The sequence below is a fragment of the Dipodomys merriami genome, unplaced genomic scaffold (assembly GCF_024711535.1).
Source record: "Dipodomys merriami isolate MVZ:Mamm:240054 unplaced genomic scaffold, mDipMer1.0.p SCAF_55, whole genome shotgun sequence".
NCBI lineage: Eukaryota > Metazoa > Chordata > Mammalia > Rodentia > Heteromyidae > Dipodomys > Dipodomys merriami.
In genome coordinates, this window is record NW_027206124.1 from 3,059,240 (window position 1) to 3,081,621 (window position 22,382).

Consider the following 22,382-nt stretch of genomic DNA (forward strand, 5'->3'; position numbering starts at 1 on the left):
AGGGTTTAGTTGGGACAGGGGCTCCGGGCCGAGGGAGGGCTGCCTCCCTTGGACAATGGCTCACGATGCTGCTGTCTGCTGTCCCAGGGTCATCAGCCGGGCCCCAGGGCTGAAGCTGGTGGTGGAGACTCTCATCTCCTCCCTGAAGCCTATCGGCAACATCGTGCTCATCTGCTGTGCCTTCTTCATCATCTTCGGCATCCTGGGGGTACAGGTGAGGGGTGCCTAGTGTGTGTGGGGGAACAGAGCAAGGGCTGCACATTCCTGCCTATCTTAACCTCACTGATGCTAGCCAGCCTGGGGCTCAGGTGGCCTTGGTGGAGCAGCCATGGTCTTAGCCAAGAGGAAGGCAGTGCACAGCCCAGATGCCTGAGCCTAGGGCAGTGTGACTGAGGGGTGGGTCTCTCCTCTGCTTATGCCCCCCAGGCTCCTGGAGCCCTGACCTTGTTCTCTTTCCCTCCCTCCCCGCCCCCCCCCCCCCGCCCCCAGCTCTTCAAGGGCAAGTTCTATCACTGTCTGGGCGTGGATACCCGTAACATCACCAATCGATCTGACTGTGTAGCAGCCAACTACCGCTGGGTTCATCACAAATACAACTTTGACAACCTGGGCCAGGTGAGCACTGCCCACCTGCCTGCCCGCCTCGGTCTGGCCTGTCCTGCCTACTGTGGGTGAGAGTTGTTCAGTGTGGATGGCCCTGGCACCAGAGACCGGTCTGTGGTCTTGTCCTGCCATTCTCGAGCCTGTCATGTTTCCCTTCCAAGCCTGTTTCCTAGTCTGCCAAAGGGGTGGGACACACAGTCTGCTTGAAGTACGCATGAGGCTAGAATTCCACGTGCAGGGCCAGGCCCGCACCTCTGTTGGGCTCCAGCTAGGTGTGAGGCTGTGCCGGGTGCTTCAGCACCCACCTGCCACCTTAAAAAAGGGCCGGGAGAACTCGCTTGCTCTCCACGTCTCCCGATTACTTCCCTCTCAAAATCTCAGACTAGCCTGGCACTGGTAATTAATGCCTGTAATCCCAGCTACTCAAGAAGCTGAGATCTGAGGTTTGCAGTTCAAAGCCAGCCTAGGCCGGGAAGTCCCTGAGACTTTTATCTCCAATTAACCAGCAAAACCCTGGAAGTAGAGCTGTAGCTTAAATGGTAGAGCACCAGCCTTGAGTGAAAAAGCTCAGTGACAGTTCCCAGGACCTGAGTTTAAGCACGCGCACACACACACACACACACACACACACACACACACACACACACACACACACACACACACACACACACACACACACACACACACACACACACACACACACACACCCAGATGTATGGCCCACTGTGATCACACAGGGAAGGCCTCTGTTCCTGGGTTTCCCAGACACAGAACAATGGGAAAACAGAGGAGGTAGGTGTGGCCCAGGCCATCCACCCCCCTTATTTCTCCCCTCCCCATATCTTCCAGGCGCTGATGTCCCTCTTTGTCCTGGCCTCTAAGGACGGCTGGGTGAACATCATGTACAACGGACTGGACGCTGTGGCTGTGGACCAGCAGGTGGGCATGGCTGGGACCAGGCCAGCAGGGAGAGACATGTCTTTGGGGCCAGGTGATCAGAAACTTGTGCTAGTGACACTCAGAACCCCAGTGTCATCCCTCCATCAGCCCACTCTCAGTGTCCTGGCCCTAATTGGCCCTTCGCATTGCTCTGTGGGTGGCATGAATCCTTGTACACTTGCTTCTGCAAATCCCCTGCTCTGCGTGGGGGAGGGATATCCCAGCTGGTTCCCGCCTGGAGGGACATGGCGCCTGGTGGGTGGACAACCAAATGCAGAAGAGGAGAGGGGCTGAGCCAATTGGCAGAGGGACAGCAGGTACCAGCCTGAGGCGAGAGAGGCAAAGTGAAAGTCTCAGGAAGGGGGGGGCGGAGGAGCCAAGACTCCACCATTCTCTAGCCAGGGGCAGCAGTTTATTCCAAGGGAACAGGGAACCATCCAAGGAGTTATGGGGCAGTAGTGGTGCCCCCTGCTGGTCAGGCTATAGTCTGTTGAATGAGAGTGGATGTGCAGAGGGGCCTGGGTGGAGAGAGTCAGGGAGAGGCTGAGTCCCAGAGAAGGCCTGAGCCTTAGTTCCAAAGACTCCTCTGGGAGATGTCAGGCAAGACACAGGTCTGATTGGGGTTGGCTGGGGCCAGACCATGGGAGTCTGAAGAGGTGGTTGAGAGAAGGATCAGAAAGAATTCTAGGTCAAGACTGGAGATATGGAGGCTTTGGGTAGCCACAGGCCCATTAGTAACCTGTAAATCTTAGCCCCCTGGAGCACATGTAGTTAAGACTCTAGAAGCTAAAGGCAAGGGAAGAAAGAGTAATCAGGGATGAGAACTCCACCTCCTTGTCTGTTCTGTCCCTTGCCCTCAGCAGAGAATGTGCATGCCTTTTTTTTTCTTGTTTCTGAATGGATGAATAAGCAGGTGGGTAGATAGATATGTGGGTGAGTGGGTGGACAGGAGTTGGTGAGTGAGGGATGGGTGACTGGTTGCATAGGCAGATGGATGGAGGAGTAGCTAGGTGGATGAATAGATGGCTGGATGGCTGAGGGATTGGATGAGTAGGGCATAGATGAGTAAGTGGAGGATTGGGTGGTTGGTTGGAAGGATTAAAGAAAGGATGAGTAGATGGATGGGTGGGTGGATGGATAGATGAGTGGATAGGAGAATGAATGGATGAATGATAAATGGATGAATGAGTGGATAGGTGGGTAGATGGATGATTGGTTGGATAGATGAATGAAAGGGTAAGTGGATGAATGACTATAAAGGTTGATGATGGGTGGATGAATGGTAGATGAGTTGATGAGTAGATGGATGGTTGAGTGATTGGATGGGTGGGTGGACAGACGAATAAGTGGATGGGTGGACAGATGGATGGATAGATGAATGGATGGGTGAAAGGATGAGTGGATGGATGAGTATGTAGATGGATGCATATTTTCCAAGTAAATGATAGGCAAATGAGAGGAAAAAGATAGATGTCCACGAGGCTGCAGCTGGAGCTTCAGGAAAGAGAATTCTCCTGGCTGACCACCTCACTTTGCCAGGCCCAGGCTGGGTATTTCCTACCTGCTGCCTTGTTGAAGCTGCACAGCACCCTTGGTGGAAGGCTGTTGGCACCCCCACCTCCCCCGCCCTTGCACCCAGGCTTGGCAAGATCGGGGACCTTTCTCATGGTCCTGTGGGTGCCTGACTGTGCCTTGTACCTTGGATTCCGCCCCTGCAGCCCGTAACCAACCACAACCCCTGGATGCTGCTGTACTTCATCTCCTTCCTGCTCATCGTCAGTTTCTTTGTGCTCAACATGTTTGTGGGGGTGGTGGTGGAGAATTTCCACAAGTGCCGGCAGCACCAGGAGGCGGAGGAGGCGCGGCGGCGCGAGGAGAAGCGTCTACGGCGACTGGAGAAGAAGCGCCGTAGTGAGTGGGCACTGTGGGGTGGGGTCACTGCCACCTGGAGCCCCTCTCTGGGCTGCTGTGCCCCTTGAGGCCTAGGTCTGACCACAGCCTCCTAGACTTTGGAACTATAGACATCAAAGTGCCCTCTCCTGTGCCTGGGGTCCAGCATCTGCTGGACTCAGTGCCCCAAGTCTATCAGTGCCCACCTGGAGTTCAGGTGACCCCACTGCCCACCTCAGTGGAGCTCTAGATGGTTCAGGCTAGGCAGAAGCCAAGGCTGAGGCCAGAGGGCCAGCCCTGGACCGTGCGTCCTCTCCACGAGCAGACCTTGTGCTCCTGCTGTGGGCACATCCTGGCCTCTGTGCCACCCGCTCCTACGGCTTACACTTTCCCTCATGGTGTCCTGGCCGTGTGGAGAAGACCTAACTCTGGACCAGAGCCGGGAGTGGAGCAACATCTTTCTCCTTTGCTTCCTCCCTCCCCACTGTCCCTCCCTCCTTTGTGCTCTGTCCCTTTCTTAATCTGTGGTCTCTGTCACTCCTCGTGCCATGCAGAGGCTCAGAGGCTGCCCTACTATGCCACCTACTGTCCTACCCGGCTGTTCATCCACTCCATGTGCACCAGCCACTACCTGGACATCTTCATCACCTTCATCATCTGCCTCAATGTGGTCACCATGTCCCTGGAGCACTATAACCAGCCCACGGTGAGCCACGGCCCTTCCCAGCCCAAGGTCATGTGTTGGGTATCGGACCTTAACAACAGACTGGGGTGGGGGTGGGGGTCAGCTAACAGCAGGATCCGAGAAGCTGCTCCATGCCAGGCCCTGTGTTGGCACTGCATGGAAAGGGGGTGTAGGACAGCCTGCCCTGGGGAAGCTCAGGGCCTGATGTGGCAGATGCTTGAAGAGGGAAGGTCAGAGGGAAGGTCACTCATTTCGAGGTGACATTCAGAGGACACCTTAGAAGATGAACACCAATGACTGCGGTAGAGTAAATATTAACTCATTAACTCTTACAGCATTCTAGGGTTGTCTAGGTTTTATAGAGAAGGCAAGTGAGGCACACTCAAAGCATACCATGTAGTCTGTGCTTTTAGGGGGAGGGCGTTCTGGGTGGGCACTGCTGGGGTCTGAGGTGGTAACCAGTCCCCAGGATCGTGGACGGCATGCACAGAGGGTGTGTGGGGTGAAGTGTTTCTGAAAGCCTCAGCCCAGTGGAGTCATTAGTCAAAATGCGGGAAGGCGGGGAAGGGGGGCAGATCCGCCAGATGAGGAATTGGTATCTTATTTCAAATGATAGAGAATGTGATGGACGAGGGGAAGGAAAAGGACACCATAGGCAGAATGAAACAGTAATTGTCGAGCTTCCAAATTAACATTAAAAAACCCAACATAATCATAGCTCACCTTTCCCTAGTGTTTATTCAGTGTCCAGAACTGAACTGTTAGCTCATTTAACTTTCACAGCAATTTTTTGAGGTAGGTGACATTGTTTTTTCACAATTTTCAGATTAAGAAGCTAAGTATCAGAGGTCACTCAATTGCCCCAGATATATATAGTGAATAGGAGTAAACGCTAAATCCTTATTCACATCCATATAATCTGGTCTGAGAATTCTTAATCACTACCTCATATGGCTTCCAGAGGGGGGCAACTGAACCAAATAAGCAGAAATAAGGAAAAAGGAAACAACGATACAAATAACACATATTAAGTAAGGTGGAAGGGATAAAGCCTTATCATTATACTACATGTGAATGGACTAAATTCTCCCTTAAAAAAAAGGCAGAGACTTTTCTGATTGGAGGAAGGTTATAGGGTAGTCCAGGAGTCCTGGATCATGTTTCCCTTTGCTCCTCCAGTCTCTGGAGACAGCCCTCAAGTACTGCAACTACATGTTCACCACTGTCTTTGTGCTGGAGGCTGTGATGAAGCTGGTAGCATTTGGCTTGAGACGTTTCTTCAAGGACAGGTGAGTGTCTGGACAAGATGGGGATGCATCCCTGAGCCCTAGAGAAGCCTGGAGCAACCAGAAGAGGGAGACCAGAAAGCTTTTGAGCACTGATAGCTTGGGACTCCCTGCTGCCACCCAGATCTCTGATCAGAAAGTGGTTAGGTCACATGGGTTGGGTACAGGGCATTCCACCAGGCCCCTCTCAGCTCATCTCTAGGGGATCTTCCACACCCTGGAGGGTCTGCTTTATGCCAGCCTTCCATTTCAGAGGGAGCAAGTGAGGCTTAGAGAAATGGATGTTTAAAAGCCACCCAGAAGGAGCAGGTGGCTTGGAATATAGACCAAGATGTCAGAGGCCATGCCTCTTCTCCTACAGGAGGCCAATGGTGCTGATTTAGCTCAGTCACAGACTTGCTTTGGGGAGTCTCTCTGGAGCTGGACCCAGTGGTGTTTGGGGGAGCTGCTAGTGGGGGGGGGGCGGCTATAACAGGAGGGTGAAGAACTGAGAGGCATCTCCCAGTAAAGATGTATCTGGGCCAGTGCTATTCCCCCATTGCCCTTCCTGCCTCCTGTGCCCTGCTGAGCAGGTGGAACCAGCTGGACCTGGCCATTGTGCTGCTGTCCGTCATGGGCATCACGCTGGAGGAGATCGAGATCAACGCAGCCCTGCCCATCAACCCCACCATCATCCGGATCATGCGAGTCCTGCGCATCGCCCGGGGTGAGGGCCAGGGTCGGGGCGAGCAAGGGAAGCGGGGGACTCACCAGCGCAGGTTGGGGGTGGGGTCGGGGAGTTGTCAGGAGTGGGCTGGGAGAGGGAGGGGCTTCCTGCTGAGCAGGAGTCAGGCGGAGCCACAGATCCCCCCTCCCGTGAAGCTCCTCTGCACAAACCCTCACGCAGCGGCCAGTCTTGGTTGAGACGGAAGGAACTGGGCCCAGCTCTAGTTGCTACCTGGCATTTTTCCAGTTCTGCAGCTATAAGCATGTCTTAGTTTCTGCTTCATCCTCCCCCCATCCCAAGGTTATGCCTGTGCTGCTACTACTTCTGCCGCTGCCTCCTCCTGCTCCTGCTCCTGCTCCTCCTTCTCCTTCTTTTTGTCGGTCATGGGGCTTGAACTCTGGGCCTGGGCACTGTCCCTGAACTCTTTAGCTTAAGGCGAGCACCCTACCATTTGAGCCACACAGACATTCCTGCCTAGACTGGCTTAGAACCACAATCCTCAGATCTCAGCCTCCTGAATAGCTAGGATTACAGGCGTGAGCCACCGGCGCCTGCCTTCTGCTCCTCCTCCTCCTCTCCTCCTCCTCCTCCTCCTCCTCTTGTCCCTCCTCTTCCCCCTGTTCTTCCTTCTTTTCCTGGTCCTGGGGCTTGAACTCAGGGTCTGGGCTCTGTCCTGAGATTCTTTTGATCAAGGCCAGCTCTCTATCACTTGAGCCACAGTGCCACTTCGGTTTTCTGGTGGTTAATTAGAGATAAGAGTCTCACAGACATTCCTGTTCAGGCTGGCTTTGAACCACAATCCTCAGATCTCAGCCTTCTGAGTAGCTAGGATTACAGGCGTGAGCCACCAGCGCCTGCCTTATCATACTCTTCTCCCCCTCCCCTCCTTCTCCTCCTCCTCTTCCTCCTCCTCCTCCTTCTCCTCTTCCATCTCCTAACTCCTCCTCCTCCCTCTGTTTCTCCTTCTTTTCCCAGTCCTGGGGCTTGAACTCAGGGTCTGGGCTCTGTCCCTGAGCTTCTTTTGAAGCCAGCTCTCTATCACAGCACCAGTGACTTCTCTCTCTCTCTCTCTCTCTCTCTCTCTCTCTCTCTCTCTCTCTCTCTCTCTCTCTCTCTCTCTCTCTCTCTCTCTCTCTCTCTCTTTGTTGGTCATGGGGCTTGAACTCTGGGCCTGGGCGCTGTCCCTCAGCTCTTCAGCTCAAGGCGAGCGCTCTACCACTTGAGCTACAGCGCCACTTTCAGTTCTCTGGTGGTTTATTGGAGATAGGAGTCTCACGGTCTTTCCTGCCCAGGCTGGCTTTGAACTGCAATCCTCAGATCTCAGCCTCCTGAGTAGCTAAGATTACAGGCCTGAGCCCCAGCACCACTTCTGGCTTCTCTTGAGTAACAATTGCAGATAAAAGTCCATTCAACTTTTCTACCCAGGCTAGCTTCAAGCTGCAATCCTCAGATCTCAGCCTCCTGAGTAGCCAGGATTACAGGCGTGAGCCACCAGTGCCTGGCATTCCTGTGCTTCTTCCCAAACCCTCCCGCCTCAGTCCTACTTCTGGTGCTTCCTCTTGCTCTTCTACCTGTCCTCTGCCCATTGCCACCGTGTTCTGGACAAGTGACACCAGAGCCCCCTGTAGCCAAAAGAAGCGAGGATGCGGCTGTCACCCCTGCCTGCCTCATCACGGTTGATGCCACACTCCCTCTCACACTTCACACCCCTTCATTCTGGTGCATGCGTACTCATCCTCTTGGCTTTTAGATGCTGACCTCCACACGGGCATCACACTTTTGTGCATAACCCTATTCACCCTGAATATAACCCCACACCCTCCATACACACACATCCTTGCAGCCCGGGCTGAGGGCTGGGCTGGTTGTCACCCACAGTGCTGAAGCTACTGAAGATGGCTACGGGCATGCGGGCCCTGCTGGACACGGTGGTGCAGGCTCTGCCACAGGTAAGAACTCCTCCTTTTCTCAGCCCCGCCTAGATATCGCCATGGTGAGCTGGGCCCTGGGAGGCATGCCTCAACTTCCTTCTCCCCAAACCTGCCCAGACTCAGGGCAAAGTCCTGCCTCTTCTTGGCCTCCCCGTATGGCTGCCAGTGCAGCTCTGGGTTCTGTCCTATGCCAGAGCCCTTGGCTATTCCTTGAGCAAAGGGGGAAGGCTCCCCGGGGAAAGGCCTCTGGAGGCTAAGTTGGCAGGAAAAGGTGGAGATGTGGGTAGAAAGCTCCTGACCTGGGCGGGCCTTCCTGAACAGGCAGGAAACTCCTGGTTCACGGAATGGGAACTGGGGTTAAGGCCATGGACAGGGCAATTCTTCAGTCCCAGTACTGTTCTCAGCCCACCATCCCAACTGCTTGAGCTCCACTTCCCTCCTGTGCTCCAGGTGAGCCTTACCCACACGCACTCACCGACTCATCTAATCTTACTGAGTTACGAGCATCTTGAAATCAAATCAATGGGCTCAGATCTAGAACATCGTGAAGACAGCCTGGGCAGAAAAGTCTTTGGGATTCTGTTTCCAAAACACAAACCAAATCCAGCAGAAAGCAGGGCTGGAAGTATGGCTCAAGTGGTAGAATGCCAATGAAGCAAGTAAGCTGAGCGAGTCTGAGGCCAGGATAGCAGTGAATTTGTTTGGTGTGAGTTTCCCAGTGGCCTAGTGACAAAGGGAAAGTGACATGGCTCTGTTCAGGTCTGGATGGACCATAAAGGCTCTTGCTGGAGATGTGGTTTTCCTTAATATCTGGGAAGCGGTAGAGGGGACGATGGGCTGGACAGGTGCTAGGTTGCAGCCTGAAGTTGAGCCACAGGACCTGGGATCCAAGAGTGGGGCTTGGGCGTGCAATTTAACCCTTCATGCTTTGGTTTCTGTCATGATAGTGCATCAGGGTTCACAGGGCTGATGCTTACAAAGCACTCAGCAGGACCTGGGTCATGGGTAGCACGATGGCAGATCCTACTATGGCTGAGAATGAGGGCGTAGGGATGGGGGTACCCGGGCCCCTTTGGCCTCTTCTGCCCTTCTCTGACCCCCGAGGGTCCTGAGCTATCCCAGGGCACATGAAGATGAGACCAGCCTCCAGGAGGTGACAGGTGATGACAGTTACAGTGACATCAGCCCTTGGAGAATCTTGTGCCAAGTACCATGTGATCCTGTGGGGGGGGGGGCTGGGGCTTGCCTCTCAAAATCTAGTAACTGACGCCCGTGCTGCCCAGTGGGCCCTGGGCATGCTCTTGCTTCTGTGTAAGAAGGAAACTTCAACTCTTTCTCCCAGGCTCTGCTCCATGCAGAGGAGAGAAGCATCAGGAAAGGCTCCCCAGAGGAGGTAGCCCACCCATGGGCCTTGAGGAGTGAAGAGAGAGACATTGACTGGGGAAAAGACATTACAGGGGTCAGTTTTCCCCTGGCTTGGAGTGGGGGAGTGGGGGTGGATGATCAGGCCAGGAAGTTGCGGGGGGGGGGGTGCCTGGGAGTCAGGTCACAGTCAGCCTTCAGCTCTGCAGAGAACTTGGGCTTTATCCCACAGCCCACAGGAGTATTGGACAAGGAGGACTCTCAGGCAGTTTCTTGGCAGTTTCTGGATGGGAGGAGAGGCTGGAGGCAGAGAGGCCAGTGAGGAGTCGCTGTGGCCATCAGGTTCTGAGATGCTGAGGGAGGAGACTGGTAGAGAAGATAAGGAAGGCACCAGTGGGAAGGATTCGCTAGCCCCACAGAGCAGGGTGAGGAGCTGAGTTCCAGGGCCTCGACCACGCTGGTCTTCCTCCCTCCTGCCCCCCCCCCCCGCCCCCAGCTGTCAGGGCTGCAGGCAGCCTCACGGCGCCCACTAAGTACTTGTTTCACTAATGAACAGAGCACCATTTAATTAGCCAGACACTCCAGTGCAGGGAGGCTGGGAAGGGAGCCCTCCCCAGGAGCAGTCTGTGATGGATGGCGTTTACTTCTCAGCAATTAATGCGAACGCCTTTTCCATCCACACGCACGGCCTTCAGAGGGCCTGAGAGCGGTTGCCTTTCCAGGCCAGGAACGTGTTCTGCGCTGGCGTGGGTAAAGACCGCCTCTGGCGGGTGGATTTAGAATCTGGGACGTTCTCTCCCGCAGGAGCCATGGGCTGGGGGTGGCTGTATGTGCAGGAGGCTCCTGGGTTCTGTATGAGTTCCATCCACACCCTGATCGTTTCCACGGTGAGCCTCGTGCTCACGCTGGCCTGTGGGGGCAAAGAGGACTTTTTTTTTGTGGTCATGGGGCTTGAACTCTGGGCCTGGTGCTGGCCCTGAACTCTTCAGCTCAAGGCAAGCGCTCTACCACTTGAGCCACAGTGCCACTTCTGGTTTTCTGGTTAATTGGAGGTAAGAGTCTCATGGACTATCCTGCCTGGGCTGGCTTTGAACTGCGATCCTCAGATCTCAGCCTCCTGGGTAGCTGGAATGACAGGTGTGAGCCACTGGCGCCCGGCTTGCAAAGAGGACTTCATCCAGCTTGTGAGGACTTTGCAGGAGAGATGATGCTGGGGACGTGTGTTTGCATCTGCACTGGAGGAATCAGGCAGGCTTCAAGGAGGGGGTGGCACTGCTGCTGAGACTCCTTCCTCTTCATCCACGGAGCCGCCCAGAGCACACAAGGTGCTCAGAGCGCACGTTAGGAGCTGTGTGTCGGGGAAAGTGACTTCACCTCTTGGTCTGCCTCTGTTCCTCTGAGAAAGGGGGATACATGATGCTGTGCAGATTACGGATATAAGGGAGCTGAGGAATGAAGGACTTGAAACACACACACACACACATATAGATATATATACACACACATACACACGCATATATAATGTATGTGTCATTGTGTGGCTTGAACTCAGGGCTTGGCTGCTGTCCCTGAGCTCTTTTGTGCAAGGGTAGCACTCTCTCACTTTGAGCCACGGCTCCACTTCTGGTTTTCTGTTGGTTAATTGGAGATAAGAGACAGACTTTCCTGCTTGGGCTGCCTTGGAAGAGCGATTCTCAGATCTCAGTCTCCTGAGTGGTTAGGATTACCGGCGTGAGCCTGCGGCGCCCGGCTCATAGCAGCATTTTATTCTCATCCTGTGGGCTCTCTCTAGGCAGGTAGACTTGGACCTGTGTGCAATATCGTATCTGCCCGACCTCAGGTGCTGAGGCTGGCCTGGGCTTCCCTCACTGTATCCTCCTTGCCTGGAGCTCTCTGCTCCGTCCTCTTCAGCCTCCCCCTACCTCCCACCCTCTTAGGCCTCTCCATCCGCCCCCCCCCCCCCACATCCTTGGCCCAGCCTCTCTTTCCTCGTAGGTCGGCAACCTGGGTCTTCTCTTCATGCTTCTATTCTTTATCTACGCTGCCCTGGGAGTGGAGCTCTTTGGGAAGCTGGGTGAGCGACTCCCCGGGCCTGGGGCGGGGGGACTGGAGAAGGTGGGGTCGTGGCAGGGGAGGCCCCTCTGCAACTGTCTTGGTGAGAGCAGAGCTTCGGAGGGTGGAAGCTGGGGCCCTCTGGCCCCCCGGGGGCTTGTCTTCCTTGCCCAGGCCAGTGCCCGTCCCAACAGACAAAGTGGAGGACAGGGTGGTGTGCCACGCAGCTCAGGCCAGCTCAGCCCTGCACAGGGTCAGCTCAAAAAATGGGGTCTCCCGAGGGGCTGGCCCTTGCCCCTCACTCCTTGTCCTCTCTTAGACCCTGTTGCTGTTGGCTTGAAGGATGAGCGAGACCATTCTGAGCCTGAGTCCCAGGCTGGGTGCCACCTTCCTCAGCCTCAGTTTCTCCACCTGTGGGCCGGGCGGGGGTGGCACACATCTCTGATGATTGCGGGGAGCACTGGCTAAGGGTGGGCCGGGAAGGGCAGTGCCAGCGGACCAAAGGCCCTCTGCCCTTTCAGTGTGCAATGACGAGAACCCGTGCGAAGGCATGAGCCGACACGCCACCTTCGAGAACTTCGGCATGGCCTTCCTCACGCTCTTCCAGGTCTCCACGGGAGACAACTGGAATGGGATCATGAAGGTACGCGTGGGTGGGCTGGGGAGAAAGACACCGGGGGTGGTGGAGTCCAGCGAGGGTCAGGCCCTGGCGCCCTCTGCATGCCCAGTGCCCCACTGCATCCGAGAAGCCCAGGGACCGCTGGGGACCGCAGGACGCAGAGAGGAGGCACTGAGGCCGGGCCAGGCAGCACTGCCCTGGTGTTGGGCACCTCTGTGGGGTCCTTGCACTGCATTCAAAGCCAAGGCTTTGAGGCCTGAGGACAGAGACAGCCCCCTCTCCCCCCATGGGAAGAGCCTGGCCTTTCCCTCCCCCATCAGCTTGACCAGTGGGTGGAGCATGAGGCAGAAGTCGGGGAGGCGGGGATGGCAGGCGACCCAGCAGCTTCTTGGGCTGTGCTGGGATGGGGGACTGAACTGGTCTCAAAGCCTCCGGAAGAGCCCGGATGCTACTCCTTAGGGCTGACTGTGGTGTGGGGCTGGGGGCTGGAGGCGAGGCGGGTGTGGGGACCTGGTCCTCACCCCCCCCCCCCGCACTGCAGGACACGCTGCGGGACTGCACGCACGATGAGCGCAGTTGCCTGAGCAGCCTGCAGTTTGTGTCGCCGCTCTACTTCGTGAGCTTCGTGCTCACCGCCCAGTTCGTGCTCATCAACGTGGTGGTGGCCGTGCTCATGAAACACCTGGACGACAGCAACAAGGAGGCGCAGGAGGACGCCGAGATGGACGCCGAGATAGAGCTAGAGATGGCCCACGGCTTGGGCCCGACCCCCCGACCCCCCTCCAACTCCCCGGGGGCCCCAGGCCTGGGCCCCGCAGGTGCAGGCAGCGGGGGTGACCCAGAGGGCCGCCTGTGCCGACGCTGCTACTCTCCTGCCCAGGTAAGGGCGGGGGGGGACCCCAACATGCTGAACTCCAGAGCGTGGTGACCCCGTGATGAGGGGCTCAGTCCCAGGCCATGGGTACCAAGAACGGGAGGGCAGCTGTGTCCCTCCCACCCTGCAATCCGGGGACCCGGCCAGTAATCCCACCTGTCCCCACCCCGCCCCGTCCGCCTAGGAGAACCTGTGGCTGGACAGCGTCTCTTTAATCATCAAGGACTCGTTGGAGGGCGAGCTGACCATCATCGACAACCTGTCTGGCTCCATCTTCCATCACTACGCCTCGCCTGCTGGCTGCGAGAAGTGTCACCATGACAAGCAGGAGGTACCGGTGGCTGGGGGAGGGGACTGGCCCTGGTGGCCAGCATCAAGCCAGCAGGGCCAGGCTGGCCCAAGGAAGAGCCCCAGCTCTGGGCCCCAGGGGCTCGAAGGCCCCTGGGTAGTGGTCACAGCAGACCACTCTACAAGCCTGGGCTTGCTGATCTGAGCTGTGGGGTGGGGCCCTGGGGTGGTGTGGGGAGCTGTGAGGCCCAACTTCCTGCATTGTGTCCCCCTCCCCCGCACAAGCTGGACTGCCATGGGTGGCCCGTTGGGAGCATTCAGCCTTCTGTGACAGGAAGGGGTCCCCTCTCCCGCCCTCTCCCCCCATGGCTACGTTCCCCTTTAGTAGTCTCCACCCCAGAATGTTCTCAGGGACCCCTGCCCCAGCCTTGGATCCCAGCCCCCCTTCCCAGGACAGTTTTCCTTGGGTGGTCCCCCGAGTTTGTCTCCAGCAGGTTCAAGAGCCCCTCATTGCTCCCCTGCTTCTGAGCTCCCTGGGGGGTGGGGGTGGGGAGGGCAGTATGATTGTTCCCAGGGGAACTTGTCAGGGGCTGGAAGTGGAGGCTGTGCACCCCTGCTACCCTATGGAAGCATATTCCCCTGGGTCTCAGGCCCAGTACCCCTTCTGCCCATCACACACACACACACACACACACACACACACACACACATACACACGCACGCACGCGCGCACACACACACACACACACACACACACACACACACACACTCACACACAGGGCTGGCCTGCATCTGGGGCTCATCAGACTGAGATCCAACGCTGCCCAGACAGACTCTTGGTCTGCAGCAGGCAGCCCACCATGGTGACCACAGTGTGTGCTCCCGGCCTGCTGCCGGGCTGGAGCGCAAGGCGGCCAGCTGGCCTGGCTTTCCTCCAGGGAGGCTCTGTGTCCCTGTCACATGTTACCAGGCTAGGCCTCTGTGTAGGGAAGGCATTCCACGCATGCCCAGCAGGCTCATGAACTGCTGTGACCTCCGACCCTTCTGGCCCCCCCACCCCGTTCTTCCCCAGTCCAGCCCAGGCTGCCCTGTCCCAGCTGTGAGGCTGACGCGTCCACCACCTCCCCCTGCAGGTGCAGCTGGCGGAGACGGAGGCCTTCTCCCTGAACTCAGACAAGTCCTCGTCCATCTTGCTGGGGGATGAGCTGAGTCTCGAGGACCCCACAGCCTGCCCACCTGGCCCCAAAGACAGCAAGGTGAGCCGCGGTGGCGGGCTGTCTGCGTCATGGTGCATGGCTTCTGGGGAGGGCTGCAGTGTGGTGAACCCAATCAGAGCAGCACCTCCCTACGGCCCCCTGCACCTTCCTGTTCCACCTGACCCCCTTTCCTGCAGGGTGAGCCGGACACGCCCGAACCCATGCAGATGGGGGACCTGGGTGAATGCTTCCTCTCTTTGTCCAACACGGCGGTGCCCACCGGCCCAGAGAGCTTCCTGAGCGAGATGGAGGCCGTCCCCTTCAACCCTGTGCGGTCCTGGCTGAAACATGAGAGCAGCCAAGGTGAGGCCTGGGAGCCTGGCCTGCTTCTCAAGCCCTGATCAGGGGCATCTGCCTCAGGGGGAGTGAGGTGGAGATTTTTCTCTTTGGTATTATATCAGTCTGGATGGTTATCTGGTAATAAGCGGTAGACTCTGGAGTCTCATAGAACATCAGTAAAAGAGCAAGGGCCAACTAATGCTGAGATATGAGAAGCCGGGGGTAAAGGAAACTTCATGCTGAGGATCCTAGGAGATGGGGTGAAAAGAGAAACAGGCCAACACACGCATGCACACACACACACGCATGCACACACGCACGTGCACACACACACACACACACACAGACCCTTTGCTGTCAGGCAGAAGGAAAGCTACCAGATTACGGATTTTTTTCAGTGCTATATTTGAGAGGAGTTTGTTCTCCAGATTCTCACATAAGGTGATGTTAAACAATAGGAAGGCTGGTTTCTTCAATAACTGTTCAGTAAAATGCTCGGCCATTTCTCCTCAGGCTCTATGGCCAGGATCTGTTTGGAGGTACTCTGTGCTCTGGGCCTGTGGCTGGGCTGCTGGTACATGGCAGGGGACTGAAGGTGCTTGAAAGCCAAATGGGCTTTCATTTGGCTATCATCCCTCTTGGGGGGGGCGGAGTTGATGGGAACCTGGCTTCATGGCACTGCCTGGGGAGATGGGGAGGACCCCAACAGAAGAGGGACCCTGGGTTCTCTTCTGAGACTATACGCTGGGGCCTCCTAAGAGCTGAGAGGACCCTCCCTGGAGCTGTGGCCTTTCTGATGGACTTGGTGGTGTGAAGTGTGAGGCCCTATACTTCCTGAACCCAAAGCATGGATGCACGACCTGACACCACAGCTGGTCTTATTTTGTGCTAGGACTTGAACTCAGGGCCTTGTACTTTGACTTGACATTCTTCTCATGGCTTGAGCCACATCTCTGGTCTGGCATTTTAAAATTCTGCTGTAGATTTTATGTGTCTTTTTAACTTTATTTTTAAATTGTTATTATCAAGGTGATGTATAGAGGAGTTACAGTTATATAAGTCAGGGAATGAGTACTTTTCCTTTTGAGCAATGTCTCTCCCTCTCTCCCAGTTATTCCCTCCCATCTGGCATTTTGCTGCTTAATTGGAGATGAAGTTTTATGGACTTTCCTGTCCTGGCTTGCTTCGAACCTCAGTCCTCTACATCTCTGCCTTTTGAGTAGCTAGCATTATAGGCATGAGCCACTGGCTCCAGGTTGATTGTGATTGCAAGAGTCTGTCCCTTCTAGTTAACCATGTATTTGAGGAGTTGTAGACTAGAACAGCCCAGCCATCGGAGGCACCTACTTATAGTGCCTCCTTCTCACCCCTGGGATCCAGCTTCATCCTACAAGGCGCAGAAAGGCCGTGGGTAGAGTACTGCCCTGGCCACAGGCTCTTCTCAGTTGGTTCGACCCAGTCAGTACAGGCCCTGGTGCAGGGCTGGAACCGGCCAGGTCCTGCGAGGGTGTCAGGCCCGAGAGGTAACTAACTTCGCGATTCAGCACCTACTGTATACTTGGTACTGGGCCAGGAACTCTGCCACTATTTCTTATTCTCACAGTCTTTCCTCTCCTCAGGGTGGGCATCTGTCCTCATTTCCAGAGGAAGTGATTCCTTCGGGGCCAGGCCCTGAGCCAGATCTGTTTGGCTCAGAAAGCAGTGCTTTGCCCAGTCCCTGTCCCCCAGGAACCACACCTGCTGCTTCAGTCCTCCTCTTTTGTTTTCACAGTGGGGAAACTGAGGCTCAGAGTCAGGGTCTTGCTCAGGGTCTCACAGCCTGTGTGTTAGGTAGCCTCCCCGTGCCAGACCAGGAAGGGTGTCCTCAGTGACCCCCTCCAGGGCCGTGCCTTCCCCTGCCTGCCTCAGCTCCACTTCCTCTTCTCCCGTAGCACCCCCAAGTCCCTTCTCCCCGGACGCATCCAGCCCCCTCCTGCCCATGCCCTCCGAGTTCTTCCACCCTGCCGTGTCTGCCAGCCAGAAGGCGCAGGAGAAGGGCACCAGCACCGGGACCCTCCCCAAGATCGCCCTGCAGGGCTCCTGGGCGTCGCTGCGGTCACCAAGTGTCAACTGCACCCTCCTCCACCAGGTATGCACAGAGGCCAGCGGGCCACCAAAGGCTCAGGGCGCCATCCTTGGCAGGCAGGGGAAGTTTGGGGAAGCTGGGGAGGGAACGCTGAGACTTGATAAGATAGATAAGATAGGCAGGACCAGGACCAGTCCTGGGGTGCCTGGGGGCAGGGAGTGTGGGATGGTCCGGATGATGGCATCTGGAAGGTCTGTGGGCCCCCCGCTTGAGGGAAGAAGGGGGTGACGCGGTACTGGGATGGAGGGAAAATGTCTGGGGCAGGGCGGGGGAGGGGGACTTGATTGCTAGAGCTGCCCAGGGGGACAGGTCTGGAAATGGGATGTCTCAGCTGCAGGGTCCCCCTGGACTGGGTCATGTGGGGCCCCACAGCTCCCAGGCTACCTGGGCACCAAGCAAACGTCTCCACTGTCTGTGGGGAGATGGGGCCGTTCCTGGCCCCATGCAATGGTGGGGACAAGACTGCAGGTGCTCTTGGCAGTCACACTTTCCCCCAGGGAAGGCCACCTCCCAGCTCTGTGCCCAGCTCTGAGTAACAGTGGACCAGCAACACAAATTCCCTCCTCCTGTGTGTGTGCGTGCTGCGTGTCCATGTGCATGCGTGCATGCGCGTGCGAGTTCTGTTTGGAGTGTGTGTGGTGAGTGTGGGAGGAGAGATGATAAAGCAGAATACATGTCCAGGAAGTCCAGTCTGTTGGGCAGTGACACGTGAGGAGGGAATGGGGCCACCAGAATGGAAGCGGAGAAGGAGCCGAGGGCTTGCTGTAAGGGGGTGGGGGAGCCTCATGATGGCTGGAGAGGGGTACAGGGAACCTCAGGCCAAGCCCCTGAGGTGAGTGCCACCACAGCCCCGCATCCCAGCTTAGAGGAGACTAGGGGTAAACCAGGGGCTCCAGGGGCGTGGCTTCTCGTAGGTGGGATCCCAAGGGCGGAGCTTCCTGGGTGTGTTCCAAAGGGGCGTGGCTTATGATAGGCGGCGCTCCTAGGGTGTGGGTCCAGGGGGCGTGGTTTCCCTGGGCGGGACTCCCGAGGGGCGGGGCTGCTGAGGAGGTCACCCAGGGACCAATCACCAGGTGATCCCAGGGGCCGGGGTGTGGCCCTGCGGCGCCACAGGCAGCCTCATCCCGCCTTGCTCGCAGGCCACCGTGAGTGACACATCGCTGGATGCCAGCCCCAGCAGCTCGGCGGGCAGCCTGCAGACCACGCTGGAGGACAGCCTGACCCTGAGCGACAGTCCCCGGCGCGCCCTGGGGCCGCCGGTCCCCGCGGGTCCCCAGAGCGCCGGGCTGTCACCGGCGGCCCGGCGCCGCCTCAGCCTGCGGGGTCGCGGGCTGTTCAGCCTCCGCGGGCTCCGCGCCCACCAGCGCAGCCACAGCAGCGGCGGCTCCACCAGCCCGGGGTGCACGCAGCACGACTCCATGGACCCCTCGGACGAGGAGGGCCGCGGTGGCGCGGGCGGGGAGCACTCGGAGACGCTCAGCAGCCTGTCGCTCACCTCCCTCTTCTGCCCGCCACCTGTCCCGCAGCCACCCGGCCTCCCCCGGGCCAGGAAGTCCAGCAGCACCAGCAGCCTGGCCGCCCCGTCTGGTCACCGGCATCCTGCTGCCCCGATCCCCAGCCTGGCCCGGAGCCCTTCGTGGGCGGCTGAGGACCGCAGCAAGGACCCACCGGGCCAGGCCCAGCCCAGCCCAGCCTTGGGGCCCTCGGCGCCAGAGCTGCAGCCACCCCCCGGGGATCTGGAGGCCACAGATGCCATGAGCAAGAGGAAGAGATGAGAGGTGGCAGGGGCCGCGGCTGGTGGCCAGATGGATGCGTCTGTCCACCCGCCCGCCCCGTTTCACCTTCTTTTACCTCAGGAGCCAGGGAGCAGACAGCAATACTTTGTCCACACCTGGGAGTGGCCTGGGGCCAGCCAGGGCCAGCTGGGGCCAGCCAGGGCCAGCCCTCTGAGCCTGTGCCGATGGAGGAGGACCTGGGTTAGCCGAGGCTAGGATGTGGCCCCCACCCCCACCCCTGTGGTGGCCGGGCGTGGCCCTTCCAGTGCATATGCATACATATATGCAGATACACATATAGAGAGAGACAGACACATATATTTATTTTTTTTACTGAGAGCTTATGACTTCCAGAAAGTGCTAAAAGTTGGGGGTATGGGCCAGGGGCCTTGTCTGCTGCTTGGCACACAAGCCTGCCCAGGGCAGGTGCTCTTATCTGGGTGTCACAGCTGCAGTTTTTAGGGTGTGTGCCTGGGTTGGGAGTAGTAGCTGGAGGAGGCTCAGGGCTCAGAGGCTGGGGAGGCAGGCAGGAGAAGAGGTGCAATTCAGGGTGCACTTTTTTCCCCCCTTTTAAAGAAGTCACTGCTATGGTTCCCCCACCTCCGCCTACCTGTTGGGGTATCTGTCTTGTCCCTCTGATTGTCTAGTTGTCGTGAAGTCTTTTGTAGATACCCCTTCCCTGACATCGAGCACACAATCCCTGTTAGTTAACCAGCTAGATGTTTTCTTTAGGCAAATCAGGGGTGTGTAGTAGTGTGCTTAGGGCGGGGCAGGAGGCTGGGGGGGAGGGGCTCTGGAGTTATGTGGGACCCATACCTCAGTGAGCACTGTTGTCCCCAAGGAGGCCTTGGATCGGCGTAGTAGCAGAAGGATGCGGGATAAGAGAGATGGACTGACCAGTCACAGCATGCTCCCGGGGTCAGGGGTGCCCACCTGCACCCCCACAGGCACCTGTGGACTTGGGCAGTGGGTTGCACGGGACCTTACTGTCTTTTAGCCCCACTTGGGCCCTGAGCTACGTTCCTAGGGACTGTGATCACCCATCCTAAGTGACTGCTTCTGCTCCGGAGCACTTCAGGGTCAGCAGGGATGGTCTGAGCACCTGCCCAAGCCTGGGACCAGGCCCCTCCCCACACCAGCTTTTTTAGCCTCCGTCTGGTTTCCTGGAGACCCACATCCTTGAACTCCTGTCTGCCTGTCCCTGGGTCTGTCTCACCGATCCTGAGCTGCAGGTCAGATTTAACTGTAATGCTTATCAAACAGGGTCAAGACAGGGTGGGTGGGGGGTGTCTCTTTTTCCTATTTGAATAGTTATGCATTTATTTCAGTATTTATTAGAAAAAAATATAATGTATTGAATCACAGACATATTGCTTAGGCCCCACTAAGTTCTAAAGAGTGGGCAGATTTAAAGTCATGAGTCTTTGCCTCTGTCCAAGCCTTGCCCAGGCCCCTCCCACAAGCCCTGACTTCACAGCAGTGGGCGCTGGGGCCAGCTGGCAAACCATGGCTGCGTGGCTAGAGTCTAAAATTGTCTTAGCTGGCACGGGACCCTTCAGGCTGGGCACTGCAGGGAAAGGAGGAGGGAACAGAAGGCAGGAACAGGGCGCCATTGGTGGAAAGGAGTGGCACTCAGAGGGCCCAGTATGCTGTTGGCCAGCTGGGCTGGCCTGGGCCCTTTGGGCTTCCTGGGGAAAGGCTCTGACACTGTCCAGCTCTAGCTTGAACTGTGACCCCAGAATGAGCAGGGGATGGCGTCTGGGCAAAGGGACAGGCAGGGGCAAGGACTGTGGTAGGACAGAACCGGGCCTCCTGGAGGCAGAGTCCTGTCCGGGGACGGGTTTCCTCAGGGTCCCAAATGCCTGCCCTGGGCATTGGCCTGGATCCCGTGCAGGGCACCAGGGAAGCTGTGTGCGTGGCCAGGACGCACCCTCGGTGGATAAAGCGTGAGCAAATGGCCTCTCCTCCCTTCCCAATCCAATGGCCTCAGCCCATGCGTGTCCATCACCAAAGCACAAACTCCTCCCAGTGCACATGGGCCTGGCTGTGGGGAGAATGGGGACCCAGGTGCCGATACCCCAAAGTCGTTCGCTTGCTGGTGGCAGGCGGGGGACTGCAGCAGCTCAGCCAGGGACCTGAGTTCAGCTGGGACGGTGGCCTGCTCTGGCCCCTTGCTCACCCCTGCCCTGCCTTCTGCCCTAGGCCCTCTTCCCCCCTTCCCCCTTCCAGGAGGACAAAGCGTGCACAGTATCAGCCTGCCTCCCCTCACTCCCTTTGGGGCCTACTGCTTCCAGGGTCCCCTCCAGCCCCCTTTTGCTGCGCTGTGTAAGGGCTTGGGGTCTTAGAATCCGCTCTTTAGCCCAGACACACATATCTTTTTGTCTTTGTGCAATAATCAGTGTTCCTGGCAGAGCTAGGGCCAAGCTGGGCCTAGGGGGGAGGAGACAGAAGCCACCTCCTCCAGGAAGCCCCCCGGCCTGGCTCTGCTGCTGTGACAATAGCATCCCCAGTCACTGTATAGTTTCTATGGCGTGAACACACTCCCCTCCTCGCTGCTGACAGCGCTGGCCCCAGTGGCCTGGCACCCCAGCGGCAGCCACCGCCAGCCAGCGTTGTTTTCAATAAAATCCCCGAAGCTGATTTAGGACTTTCTCTGTGTATCTCTGCTCTTCTTCCCTTCCAGGGGTGGGTGTCAAGCTGAGGCAGGGAGGGCGGGGGCGGGGGGATGCTGTCTTTCCTTTGGGCTGAGGTTTGTGGGGCCTGGTATCTGTCAGGGGTCTAGAGGCATGTCCTTGGGGAGGTGGCGGGTGGGCCTGGTGCCGATGGGTGGAGGGCTTCAGGGTGGGGGAGGAGGCAGAGCCTGGCATCGGGTCTCTGGAGGTGGCAAAGATCTAGGGTAGGAGGATCATATGGGAAGACGAATCTGCTTACCTCCCCTACTGTTTCCTGGATTTGTATTGCTGGTCTTGTCAAGCCTCTTGGCTGCAAAGGACAAAACCCAAGTCAAAAAGGAAAAAAGATGTAGAGCACGAGAGAAGGAAAGGACAGGAGAAAGAAGATGGGAAAGAAACAAAAAGGGGAAACAGTGGTTTTGTGTGTGTGTGTGTGTGTGTGTGTGTGTGTGTGTGTGTGTGTGTGTGTGTGTGTGTGTGTGTGTGTGTGTGTGTATAGTCCAGAAACAGCTGGGTGCTGGTGGTTCATGCCTGTAATTCTAGCTATTCAGGAGGTTGAGATCTGAGGTTCATGGTTCAAAGCCAGCCCGGGCAGGAAAGTGCATGAAACTCATCTTAAATATTCTCAGAAAAAAAAAAACAGAACTGGAGCTGTGGCTCAAGTGGTAGAGTGCCAGCCTTGAGTACAAAAGCTCAGGGACAGAGTCCAGACCCAGAGTTCAAGCCCCAGGACCAGTTAAAAAAAAACGACAAAAAACCAAACCAAACCAACAGAGCTTAGAAATAGAGTTGCCTTTAGGTATAGCTGGGATCCAGTGGTGGCCTTAGTTGTACTCTTGGTTCTACTGCTTCTGTTACTACTTCCCTCCTGTGGCAGAAGCTACCAGCTGCCCCAGGCTTAGGCCTGGCCACCATCATTGATGACCAAGAGCTTCTCTGCAGGCAGCGAGCTTGCTGGGCCTCCCCGCCAGGGCTGGCTGGGGTACACACTATGCGGGAGATGGTGTGGGCTGGGCCGGAGCCCTGCACTCACTCTGGAC

General features: G+C 57.1%; 1 protein-coding gene across 1 annotated transcript in view; it reads left to right on the forward strand.

The window, feature by feature from the left end:
• The window catches only part of Cacna1i (calcium voltage-gated channel subunit alpha1 I), a 99,508-nt gene extending 78,198 nt beyond the window's left edge, over nucleotides 1–21,310 (forward strand). The window contains exons 22-37 of the mRNA XM_069999580.1: nucleotides 88–214; nucleotides 490–615; nucleotides 1,453–1,542; nucleotides 3,261–3,453; nucleotides 3,987–4,138; nucleotides 5,297–5,406; nucleotides 5,976–6,109; nucleotides 7,988–8,058; nucleotides 11,398–11,476; nucleotides 11,976–12,097; nucleotides 12,615–12,953; nucleotides 13,132–13,278; nucleotides 14,369–14,491; nucleotides 14,629–14,794; nucleotides 16,702–16,898; nucleotides 18,035–21,310. Of these exons, the coding sequence (XP_069855681.1) occupies nucleotides 88–214; nucleotides 490–615; nucleotides 1,453–1,542; nucleotides 3,261–3,453; nucleotides 3,987–4,138; nucleotides 5,297–5,406; nucleotides 5,976–6,109; nucleotides 7,988–8,058; nucleotides 11,398–11,476; nucleotides 11,976–12,097; nucleotides 12,615–12,953; nucleotides 13,132–13,278; nucleotides 14,369–14,491; nucleotides 14,629–14,794; nucleotides 16,702–16,898; nucleotides 18,035–18,670 (2,812 nt within the window). The 3' untranslated portion in view covers nucleotides 18,671–21,310. The remainder of the gene's footprint in view (nucleotides 1–87; nucleotides 215–489; nucleotides 616–1,452; nucleotides 1,543–3,260; nucleotides 3,454–3,986; nucleotides 4,139–5,296; nucleotides 5,407–5,975; nucleotides 6,110–7,987; nucleotides 8,059–11,397; nucleotides 11,477–11,975; nucleotides 12,098–12,614; nucleotides 12,954–13,131; nucleotides 13,279–14,368; nucleotides 14,492–14,628; nucleotides 14,795–16,701; nucleotides 16,899–18,034) is intronic.
• Nucleotides 21,311–22,382: the final 1,072 nt, after the last annotated feature.